Genomic DNA, 12,828 nt, shown 5'->3' on the forward strand with positions numbered 1-12,828 from the left:
AGCTGCAGTTCGGTCGAGGCGAAGAAAAAGTAAATAAGTGTATGTGTAATAGAGGGGGGAAAAAGGGGGCGTGGTACTGACTGGTTGCGGCAGCGGTCCCTGAAGGAGTTGTTTCTGGATGAAATCGACGGGCCAGAAGAAGAGGGACTTGTAGACGCATCATCAGGCTCCTCTGCCTCCAAACTACGATTACAAGATCTGAGGAGCAAAAAAAAAAAGGAGGGTCAAGTACCTGAAACCTGAGATCAAAGCATAACGGTGTGTAAAGAAGTTTTACCTGATTATCTGGAGGATGTTGCTGACAGTAGCTTCTTTATCTGGCACGTGTAGACCGTCTGGACCGGAGCGCGACAGGAAGTTGTGCTGGCCGCTGTAGTCGGACACAAACTACAGAGAGGAGGAGGACAGACACAACAAACGGGATGAATTACACAAACATGATGTCGGATACAAGATGTTTGCTTATGGATGTTTACTCTACCTCCATCGAGTCGTCCGTGTTCTCCGGAGGTTGTTTGAGGCTGATGATGCTCGCTGTCCCGTCCAACGCGTCGCTCAGCTCCTTCAGGAAAACCCCACAGAACGGCACCACCTATAAGACGGAGGAAAACACATCCTTTATTGGCTCCTACTGTAATATGTTTCATTCATTCTGTACCACATGAATAAACAGGATTCTACCTTGCATCCTGGGATGTTGAGAGCTCTGGTCACAACCTTCTTGTACTCAGCAGAGGACTCGTGCTGAGCCATGGCGTCCTTCAGGCTCCTCATGGTCTCGATGTCAGACTGGTCCATGAACTGCCACATCTTCAGCACTTTGCGGGACCTGGAGGACAAAGAAGATCTCAGATGTCAGCTGGTAGAACAGAATTATACAGAGTCTTTTTTTATAGCGAGTTAGTGTTTGTGTGTGCCTTAAAACCTGAGTCCAGCCAGGAACTCCATGACACCGTTGTAGTTTCCCATGTTCCAGCAGCATTTAGCGACATGGACCAGGTAGGAGAAAACCTCCCTCTTCTCCTCCATGGAGCCTGCTGTCAGGATCAGCCACGTCACCCACGAGCTCACCTGTTGAGACAGAGTTTAACCAAGCGGTATGAATAACAGACAAACTGCACCTAGAAGGCGGCCATAGGTTTCGCCCATTCTACAGTCCTACAACACCCAGCGTGCACTGCGCCCCTCCCTCTGAAAGGAACGGCCCAGCGAGAGACGCTGGAGTGAAATATTACTGTTTTCAAGTCAAGGATATTGATCGCTGCAGGCAATGGATCAGAGCGGTACAGAATCTGAAATACAACTAGAATATACTGCTGAAATCAGCCCATAATAGCATGATAGGACTGAGGTTGGAAATCGGCGAACTGGCCCTTTAATCAGCAATGGAAAGGATGACTGTCTGCTCGCCACATATGGCAGTTGTCGCCACCTGCTAAGCACAGGGGTGATTTCCTCCATATCTCTCCAGTAATCATCCTGGAGCTCCAGTGTGCGCATGTTGCTTTGGCTTGTGAAAGAGCGGTCAGAGAGGACAGCAACGATTGCCCACCAACATTTCATAAATGGAGTTCCAGATCCTGATTCCTGATCCTGCTTCAGGTGGATGCGCTGTGGTGAAAATGAGCCACGAAGCCGCTCTCCCACGATGCGCTCTAGGTTAGGGACAGCCCTGTCATCATCACTGATGGCCAGCTGGAGCACGTGCGCCAAGCAGCTGACCGGCTCCTGGTATTGCCATGAGCAGCGTTTTTTTTTGCCGCTATCAGCCAGTAGCTTTTAAGGCTTCACAGGATTCTTTAGCTACAGCCGGCTGCGTGCGGTTCCTATGACATCATCTCTGAATTCGCAATGTTGCCATGGGGATTAACACAGAAAGCAACAAGCATGATAGCTGTTTAAATAACAATTATAGGCCAAATGACAGAGGGGATCAAACGTAGAATAAATTTCGGACTACAAAACAATTATCGATTGGATTTATTTAGCAGTACTCGTTTGCACCTCTAGTTGACATGCTACACTACATCCCAGGATGGAGCGTGTAAGTGTGTTACTAAGGTGAGCAGGAGCAGGAGGGCGAGCTCCACAGCCAAGTGACGGGCAGCTGAAACTCTCTATTGTGTGTGTGGTCTTACTCGTCCTCGTGGCATGCCTTTAAACTCTGGTATGGCAAGCTGTGCTCAAAGTGGTGATGTATGCACAGGACCATGCCAGCTGGCCACACACACTGACACACACACACACACACACAGAGAAGAAAGAATGAGATCAGATATCTATCAGCTGCACTCTGTCTCTGCGCTGACTGCCCTCAAGTACTCGCGAAAGACACGATGGAAGAAGCAGATATGTATCGGGGTCAGCTTCCTTTCACATTCTCTGCGACCGACACACACAGAAACACACACACACACACACACACAATACAGGAAAAGATCTGATTTCAGTGGGGCTGCTTCTTCTCTCTAGAATGTCTATGCACACACACACTGAAACTCCCTAACCCCCTTGCAGGCGGTAAAAACATCCCCCCTGGCCCAGAGATCTATTACTGGGTTATGTAAGGATCTGTAAGCCCACCACGGTCTGACTTCACAGGGACTAAATTAAGCCACAGGAACACACACACACACACACACACACACACACAAAGGTAAAATATATGCACACATTTGTTTGAGGTTGTTTCTCTTCAGACATCCTGATAAAATGTGATTTTACCCCCCTATGTCCCGCCTGATCTCACAGAGCACGAGCAAGCACAGAAATCATACATAACACATGCAACCAGACCCCCTCCCCACGTACAGAACACGGACCCTTACATACCTACACAAGGTATGAGGCCACTGATACTCACATATCAACCTCAGGCACATACTGTATATACAATCTAACACACAGTATATACACACATCTTAGATAAGAGCTCATAAACATATATTCTGCGGTCTTTGATAAGCTACATTTTATTTGTCAGACTCAACAAACCGTAACACGATTAACACAAGAGAGTGCGGAGCTTTTTAAGGCCTCAGATTTTCTCCCTATCTAATATGAGCGAACCAAAGCAAACCATTTGATGCATTCCTGCGTGATAGGAGCATGAGCATGAGAGAGGCTGGGGGCTGGGAGGGTTACTGTGAAAATGTAATCCATCTCAGACCGTCTCCAAAGAACTGCTCTCGCTAACGTCTCTATTTACTTAAACTGAGACACATGAAGGGAATTTTCCGTCAAATACTAAAAACATGTATTATGCAGTTAAGTAGAGGTAGTCTGAGTTTCTCCACAATGTCTATTTAGTAGTTGTGTTGGATTTTAAAGCACTGTTCAATCTGCTAATGACAATCATGTGGTATGATGGAAAGCTAAACAGCTACTTAATGGACCCTATAGTGGGACTGTGTCCTCAACTGTTGTCATCATGGACTAGAAGTCCTTAATGTGAAGCAAATGCATGAAGATTTGAACACTGCCAATTCAATCACATCCGAAAATACTATATGGACTTAGAGACCAAAACATGAGAGTGTATCAGAAGGAAGTGTCATACATGAAAACATTTATGTGTTGATCTTTAATTATTAACTTTTATAGTTTTTTCCTGTGAGCTACAGCAAATATCGCGGAGTATGTCGGGTTGCTCTTGGTGCAGCTTTCGACCAGATTGGTCAACTAATAAGGTGAGTTAAATGTAGGGATGGGGCAAAATATCGATGCGGCACTATATCGTCGTCCTGACTCGTGCAATACAACAATTAATTATCAATATGCTGGTGCCAAATCATTTACAAATATATGGCGCTCAGATTTCCCTGCGATTTTGAGGGGAGCTTACATGAAAGGGGGTAATGTGAACAGAAATGAATTGGCCGGAGAAGTTAATAAGACATCGTGATGAATCATTATACGATTTTCAATTATCGCAGAGTCGCTGTATCTTGATGTTATCGTTATCATGGGCCACGTATCGCGTATCGTATTGTTTATCGTGATGTATCGCGATCATGTATCGCGTATTATGTCGCGCATTGTGTCGCGCATTGCATCGCGTATCGTATCATGTATCGTATCGTGTACCGTGAGTAAGTCTGCGATTCCCAACCCTAATTGATCATAATATTCAAAGTTTGGTATGAAGAGTGTCTAATTTCACTTGAAAAAATAAAGTGTTATACCATATTTCACAATAATATATAATAATAATAATAATATAATATTTAATATAATAATATAATAATAGAAATAATAGTATAATTGTCAGGGGCTTCTTGTGAAGTAGTGGTTAAGCCTTAAACTAAGCACCATAAAACCCCTTTGCTTTTCAGTCTGTCTCTATCTTTACTGTCAATATCGATAAAAGGAAAATTCATAATGCCAAATGCAATCATAGACAGTATAACTGTAAATTAACCACTCGCAACATATTTCTATAATAAAAAAACAAATGTATTCTCCCCTTCCCATCTGCCCCCTTTGTTATCCTAACAATGTTTTATAATACCAAACTGCACAAGCGTTGAGGACTCGCTGTAATTAGCTTGATAGCTTTTTAATTAGCCGAGTTTATTAATCACAGGCAGAGATTCTTTTCTCACTTCTGTCAGATACAGAGCATCACTCCTCGAGCTGTTTCTAGAAAATCTACTGTAAATGTCTCGCTGACAAACAGCCCTTCTAACCTACAAGTCTCTTATCTGTTCCTCCCCCGGCTCTGTGCGTGCCAGGATGTGCGCGCCCAAAGTGAAAATCTGCTATCAGTCACTTGTAGTCAGCAGCTGGGTTGAGTTACAGTCACCATCCAAACCACGCTGACCGTCTGCAAAGAGGCTTTTTGAATCGCCACAGATCAAGGCGGCGTAGAGTTGGCATCTCTTCTGATATTCCAGATAGCGAGCTGTGTACTCAGTGTTTGTGTACGAGAGATAATACACAGGATATGAAGGCAGGATATAAATAATGAGAGTGTAACGGCACAGAAGAGCAAAATAAAAGAGCGGACAGGAGATGTGCAGAAAGTTTCCTTAAAAATAGCTTATGTGTTATTAATGCCTGTTTGATCCCCCTTTGATGTTTGTGTCCATGTGTCTGTCCGCCTGTCTGTCTCCGTGTGTGTGTTATTAGTCCAACTATGAGGGTCGGTTTCTCCTTGATACATGAATTACATAACCAAGGTTGACAGAGAACTATTACAGACTTGACTCATGAGCACATACTGTACTCGGGCTGTCAGAGCTCAACACACGGGACAGACACAAAGAGGCCGGATGTGCTCACTCTTCCCTTTCGACAAAGAGTCTCTCATCTTTTACAGCACAATCTTTAACTCCCAAACTCCATACAAGGCTTAAATATGAACAAGGTCAAAATCATTAGACACTTTCGGGAAGTTTTGATTGAGATTTACAAATGTCGCCTGTCTGAGGTAATATTTTAAAAGGACCCTTTGGCTCATTTCTTATGTAAATATTTGACGTAATGTGACCTACAATCAGAGAAAACGTCAGGAAACACACAACTCAAACATCTAATCTTTATCTCAGAGTGTCGACATGTGAAGCCACTTCAGAGCCTCATTAGTGTCTGCTCAGTTGTCACTTGACTCTGGCTCTATTGTGCCCGTATAAGGCTACAATGAACATTTGAGGAACTATTATGTGTCTCTCTTGCGTCTCGCTGGCTTAAATGAAAAGCAGCCGACGTGAAAGGCATGCAACTTAAAGATGACATCATCATCCCCTATCAATCTCCCCCTCCCCCCTTTCTCTTTCGAAGCTTTATAGTGTTGTGATTGTTTATTCTCAAAGTCAGAAGAGACACCAGGCCCGGGACACTGTGAGTGTGTGCGTCAGTCAAGTTTGAACGACTCGCACGGCAAAAGCAAAACAGAAAACCCAGCTGAAGGAAAACACAATTATTGCTCTGCTTTGAATTCCAACCTTTCACTTCCATGTCAAATCACAATGCTGTCTTTGATGATGTCATTAACGGCACTCAACACAGTCGTCCAATCAGGAGAAGACCTGTTTTTTATCAACATGTTCCCAAAGTGCTGTCTGTCAACATGAATACCATCTTTATGATCTTGTTTGACGAAGCTTATTCAGGGCATTCAGGAGTCGCACCATAAAACTACTCTGCATAGTTTACTGATTGGTATCACCGCTTCTCAAGTGATCTCATCCAGACTTAAATCACGCTGTAACAGCGGCACCGGCTGACTGCGCAGGGATACGATGATGCTGACATCCTTTAAATTCAGAACAGGCCTGATGAAATCAGAATGATCACACCAGATTTTGGTAAAACATCCTGATGTAAGGTTTAAAGGGGGGTATTATGCTAATTTCAAGCTTCATATTTCACTCTGATTCCTGTGGAGTAGCTAAGCATAATTTACAGTTAAAAAAACTCTCAGTCAGCTCTGTCCCTTTAAGAAACCCCGCCCCAACAAGCCCACTTTCTTCTGATTGGCCAGCTCTCCGAAGCCTGCTGAGGCTGCACGTTGTGACGTCACAAAGTGCAGTGCGTAGAAAAAACAGTGTGAAACCTGGCGTTCACAGCTGCCTGCAGACTGAGCTGAGAAGCCTAAAATGTTTGTTTTCCATTCAACACTCATGTTTCAAAAGATCGATATACATGTATGAGGGAGCGGCTTCGTCACTGACTGTGGGCGGCGCACACACCGACACACATACCAAACTTTTCCCTCCAATCAGCCTTTAAACCTCACCATTATCCTTCTTTCCCTCTCCGTTTCTGTAGCGTGACCAAGGGTGCACACTTGGAAGTGCTACTTTTAACCTAAGCTCACATTTATACAGCTTTATGTCCACTTACCGCGAGGTGCGCTGCATATTAACTCCACCATCTCCTGTTTTCTGGTTTGTTGACAGAAACCGTGGCATTACATTTTTGGATATTAAATATCTCAATATGCTGCACGTGAACACTAAGTTTCTTGTGGCTTATCATATTTTCGGCAAAATAAATTGCGCCACCACCGCATCTTTCGACCACGTCTTTGTTTTTCCCAATTGTTCGGAGGAGTTTGAAAGACAGCCCCGCTACACTGTGTGAGAAACCAAAATAAGCAAGACTTCTCACCTCATTGAAGCGCGCCACCAGGTCCTCCACAGCGTTGCTTCGCTGAGCACTCTGGGTAGGCATGGTCGGCACTGACAGGGAGGCCTTGAGGTTTGGGTGACGTTTGGTTTGAGTCTCGGGGCTGCCCAGATCTCGAGTGAGGAAGCAGAGGTAGTCCAAGGGGAAGACCTGCAGACAGACGCAGAACGGAAAGATCGGTCAGGTAAATTGTAACTTCTTGTAGATTAGAAATAAACTCTTTAGGAATCTAGACTTTTTCTCCTCATCGTCTTCCTTCTCTTAAAAGCAATAATTCATCCAAAATGTAGCGCTTTTCATTCATCAGATGTAGATCAAAAAACATTTTCAAAATCTGTGTTTGTGCGTTTGTAAGTTCCTCTCACCCGTTGGTAGAGCTGCTGCTCTTGCTCGGTGAGGATGCAGGCGATCTCTTCGGGGAACTGAACAAGATGGCGCACATCTGCCAGCTCCTTACTGATCCCACTGACGCTGGGAGGAAGAGAGCTGCTGCTGCTCATGCTGTTGGCCAGCTGACGCTCTGGATGGACGGATAAAGAGGAACAAGAGAGACAAGAAAAGTCAGTGAGATCAAGAACTTCTTCATCATTGGAGCCACTTTTGTTTGGCTTATTTACTTGTTGTAGGAGGGAAAAAAAGGGAAACATTTGTCATCTAGCAGAGACTGCTGTTCCTCGTAAAAAAAGGAGGTAGAAAATAAAGGGAGATTAAATGTGAGACGTTATCTACCCTGATGTTTCCCTTTCACCATAAAAGTTTTAAGCCTCAAAGAAATGTGCGTCTCTTTTCCAGGATTAACCTGAATGTCTCGAGTCCTCTGAACCATCAATCCCTGCATACCGCACACTCTCTACCCCTCGTTCAGCAGCCAGGAGAAGCCTGCACACTTCACCCTCCGCAAGTAAACAGCATTGATCACCTGCCAGTTCCTGTGTTTGGATTTCAGTCAGGTCAATTAGTCCGACTGCTTACACACACACACTCATAAAACCGTGTCCTCATCTCTGCTTACAAAGGGCTAATGGACAGTTTCTACCCCGCTGCTGCAGCTGCCAGGTAAGCATACTGTACATTGTCAGGATCAATGCCACGTAAACTAATCGCAGGAGCTTTTCCAGGAGTCATTTAAGGGACTTTTTGAGCAATTTCACTATTATTTACATCGCAGAAATATACTGAACCTAATTTTAATTACCGAGAGAGGTTTCTGCCCCCGTAAACGGCCCTTCTTCCAACACAGGGTCTTTTAGGGCGAGGTTTCTAGTTGTGAATGTTGCTGAGTGGTCAAACCTGAGCCATGACGCAGCACTTTGCCGCTGTACAGCTTACAACAAATGAGTTACACATTGTTTACAACATCATGAAGGTAAGGAGGTGTGCATTAAAGTGATTGAACGCCAGGAATTAGACAGACTCTTTCTGCTTATTGTAACACTGTCATAGTCACAGACTTCATGCTCTCCAGCCTACACACACAAGTGTATGCATACACGTATGCAGACACACACTTAAAGGTTGTCCTTGGTAACCCTTGAGATGTGCAGCAGGTAGCGATGGCAACAGCAGTAACCGCTCTGCAGAAAAAAATTGCTTATTTGCACAGTTTGATTTGTGGATCCGGCCGAACAGCTCCTATAATGAACTCTGTGTGAGTGTGTGTGTACATGTGTGTGTGTGTGTGTGTGTGTGTGTGACATAGGAAAGACAGGCTGTGCTTTAGAGACAGGTGAGGAACATGTAGAACAGACAGATTAAGGCAAGAAAGAAAACAGGAAAGATTGAACTGAAATGAACGGAGAAGATGAGTGAACAATTCTTCACACAAACAGAGAGGGGAGAGAGTAGAGGAGAGGTGGGAGAGGAGGACAGAGATAAGATAAAGAGAAAGGATGAGATAAGTAGGACAAGTGGAAATGTTGTAATTCACAATATGCAGCAGGTGTGAGACATCTATCACAGGTAGTGAGACGGACATGTAAAGGATATAGGGGATTATTCTAACAGAGAGACGGACGACAGGTTAAGAATGATGGTTCATTATACAGTTCAGACCTGGAATCTATTTGACAGATTCACACAAGAGCTTAGGTATAGAACCAGCTGCGACTACATTGCTAGCCTACATGAGGACTACATAGTCTCCCATGTAGTCAAGAGGTGCATTTCTATCTTGTTCACAACGTTTGTCATCAGTCAGCTCATCTCTTCTTATTGCTTCGCACAGGTATGAAAAACTGGCTTAAAAATAACCCTTGGATTTCCATAAAACACAGATATTTTTACTTAAACTGCTAAATTATTAAAGGGCCAGTTCGCCGATTTTCAACCTCAGTCCTATTATGCTATTATGGGAAGCTAATGGCGTAATGGTACGGGAAAAAAGTGCAATTGCCTGCAGCGAACTGGTGGTTTTTTCCCCAGCGTCTCTTACTGGGCAGTTCCTTTCAGAGGGAGGGGCGCAATGCACTCTGGGTGTTGTAGGAATGTATAATGGGCGAAACCACGAGCTGTTTGTACAACTTTCTCCACAGCTATGGCGCCACTTTCACATATCATTGCTTCTATCCATTACAGAGAACACCAGCTTTGACTGACAAGTGGTGTTTTCCTTTAATCTGTATTATAAAACAAAGGGCAAAAACAAAACATAATTTTTTGGTTTTTTAACTCAAAAAGATTTAAACTCCCAAACTAATGAGATAAGATAATCCTTTATTGATCCCCAGGGGGGATGAGCGACGTCTTCTCTTCTCTACCCAAGATCTGGCTTTCAGTTCTGAGCTTCTGAAGTGGAAATGGACACATCCTCAAATGACTGATATGAATTTCATGGCCCAGCAGACGCCTCAATCATTCATGTATTCATCCTTTAAGCCGGGGAACACAGGCAGACAAGACAGTGACAAAAAGCTCTTAAGAGAGTCAAAAGAATTTATTAAAGATAATGTGCACGCGGAAGAAGAAAATCCTAACCAGAAGGGTTGTTACTGACGATAAAGAAGTCAAAGAAAAAGAACCCCGACAATCAATGGATGAAACGAGTATTAGAAAAATCTTCAATATATATTTATGATCACCTGCAAAGCTGTGATAAACAAACACTAGGACTGAGATGTTGTGTTAGTGTGATAATGTCTAATAAAAGCTGTGGTGGGCCCACGGGATGAGCGCCGCTGACCCGTCACACATCACAAAAACACCAGTGTGTGAAACACTGATGAGCAATACCTGGACTGATTGAGCATGAAGCCCCTGTGATATTTATGCATAGGTTTACTCAGCTGTAATGCACGCTGAATACAAATGCACTGTGCGTGTGTGAGTGCAGGTGTGTCTATGTGTGTGTAGTGGATTCTTTTCTGAATGCGTAGGTGGGCGGAGCAGATTGACTGATCATCCTTTTTAACCATTTCTGTTTAAAGTGACAGCATGCCATTAGGAAAGACAGGAAACGCAAGTGTGTGTGGGTGTGTGTTTGTGTATGTTAGATATAGGGCTGCACAATTAATCGAACATTAATCCCGATCACGATTTTGGCTTCCCTCGATTAAATAATTGATTAACGGCGATACTGATGTTTAAAACGCGTGCTCCGCCCGTAGAAAACTCTGCTGCATATCAAAGCAAACGCTCCCTAAACTAACAGCCACTCACTTCTGGGGGAGCTGGCGTGTCATGTCATTAGCGCCTACCGGCAGTTTAGAGTGGAAGAGTAAACAGAGACCGGTGTTTTGGTTCAACGAGTGACCATGTTAACTTTCAGCCGAATGTGTCTTTGGTTGCCGTAGCAGCAGCTGTTGAAAACGGGAGGTGAATATGTAGCTGTCCTCGTGGATAACTCTTGTTGTTGTTTTTCGTTACGAGCTCAAAATATACTCATCTGTCATGACGGACAGTATGTTATCTATCATGATGGCTCGTCATCGGTTGTTTGGAGGTATTTCAGGTTAAGGGGAAGTGATGTTAAAGTTGTAATCTCAAAGATCTCGCAAAGTTTTGTTCTCTTTGGCGTCCCCTATGGCGATAAACGGTAATTGCGGGAGCACACTTCCCAGACAGTGTTGCATGTGTGATTTTCACTTATTTTTGAAGTTGTATCTGTCGCCATCCATCTTTTCTTTGTTTGTTCAGCCATAGTAGATTACTGTTTACTCGCAACACTTGCAGAGACCGGAAAAGCAGCCGCTTAGCTCCGCCTACCCTCTCTGGAAGACCAACCACTGCTGGGTGATGGAAAACGCGTCACTAACCAGGCGCCGCTTTTGATTTTTTTCCGTGAAAGTCACCCAGTCTGTGATACTGCAAATGCAAAGGCTTTCATCAGTGGGCCATAGGCTCAATCACCATTGTGTTACCTCATTCGGCGATAGATAGAGACTTAACAGACATTTATTTTAATGAAAATCTTCAAGATTATATCTCTAAGACAGAAAAATGTGCAAAGAGTGCATGAAACCTGTGTCTGCGCCGCAAAGCAACACAACTAAAGGACCAACCAACTGAAAAAACACCACAAAGTGCAGCATGATGAGTGTATGAAGGCCAAGAGGAATAACGTCGCTACTCCCCGTACTTGTCCAGCATCAAGTCACACATCCGCAACAACATCGCTGTACAGTGCGACGCCCTATCCACCCAACTCCCAAAGACACACTGAAATTACCAATGCAGTTTGCATTGCATTTTGCTAGAAGATGCACCAAATTCAGGTAAAGAACCCAAAAAGTTTTAGTTTGATGCAAAACTTGTTTTGTTTATTTAAATGTTAAAGTACATTAAAAAAAAGTTGTCCCTAAAATGTATAAATTATAGTGATTTCTAAACTCTAAATTTACATATAAAAATTAGGATTAAGGAGCTTAAAACTTTAGACTTCACTCCACATCAGTAAAACAAAAAAGATTACACTGAAGCTGAGAAAACTGACGCCATATTTGTGTTCAACTCTTTGTCTAATCCTGAAAAACACTCCTGATCCTGATCCGACTATTTGTTGAGGTTTTCTCTCACGTCTGCCGCCCCTCTGACGACGTCAGCAGTCAATTTACTTTAGCCGCCACCACAAATTTATCCATCATCACACATCCAATATAATTGGCATGTATTGTGGCACATATAACAAAATCAACACTCCAGGGGGTTTACCAAACGCCACATCCTGCAGAACCAGTCTAATAAAGAGAGCATTAATTATTCTAAGTCAACCAATAACAGACTCATGGCCTAAGCTACTGCCAACATGTCAATATGTATGTATACCAAAGGAGAGGAGCCTTGAACGCACACCCTGCCGTCTTTCTTCGTCAGCCAAGAGCACACCTACTGTACACTGTTCTGAGAAGCGCGCTCAGAGCTGATGACAAGTTCCCTGCTGGAAGTATGTAGGGCGCTCAGACAGGTGCGCCACAAACAGACTGGAGTGAAAGGACGTTTAACGAATCTGCCTTTTGAACCTACAAATATCACCTAGTCCTCCATAGTGACGCATGCAAGACTTGTCACATGCGTAACTCTGGAACTCGTGTGGCAGCAGACATGAGCATGCATAAATAAAGAGTTAAAGAATTGAAAGTACGCAGATGCAGCATAACACGAGGACGCACAGTAGCGGCAGAAGCAATAAACATTGACTGCTGACAACACTGAGTTATCACAGGGAGTTCCCCTCTTGGATCAGATGCGCACGCTGCATGCGCA

At 43.8% G+C, this 12,828-nt stretch overlaps 1 protein-coding gene across 2 annotated transcripts in view; it reads right to left on the bottom strand.

Moving 5' to 3' along the window:
* plce1 (phospholipase C, epsilon 1) overlaps positions 1–12,828 on the bottom strand; it is a 74,609-nt gene that overhangs the window by 25,197 nt on the left and 36,584 nt on the right. For both annotated transcript variants that reach the window (XM_069664383.1, XM_069664382.1), the window contains 7 exons: positions 7,497–7,651; positions 7,114–7,281; positions 926–1,071; positions 682–829; positions 482–592; positions 278–387; positions 82–198 (listed from right to left, as the gene is read on the bottom strand). In XM_069664383.1, the coding sequence (XP_069520484.1) occupies positions 82–198; positions 278–387; positions 482–592; positions 682–829; positions 926–1,071; positions 7,114–7,281; positions 7,497–7,651 (955 nt within the window). The remainder of the gene's footprint in view (positions 1–81; positions 199–277; positions 388–481; positions 593–681; positions 830–925; positions 1,072–7,113; positions 7,282–7,496; positions 7,652–12,828) is intronic.

The sequence above is a fragment of the Semicossyphus pulcher genome, unplaced genomic scaffold (assembly GCF_022749685.1).
Source record: "Semicossyphus pulcher isolate SPU_LCO1_2020_fin unplaced genomic scaffold, fSemPul1.0.p SCAF_16, whole genome shotgun sequence".
Lineage (NCBI taxonomy): Eukaryota > Metazoa > Chordata > Actinopteri > Labriformes > Labridae > Semicossyphus > Semicossyphus pulcher.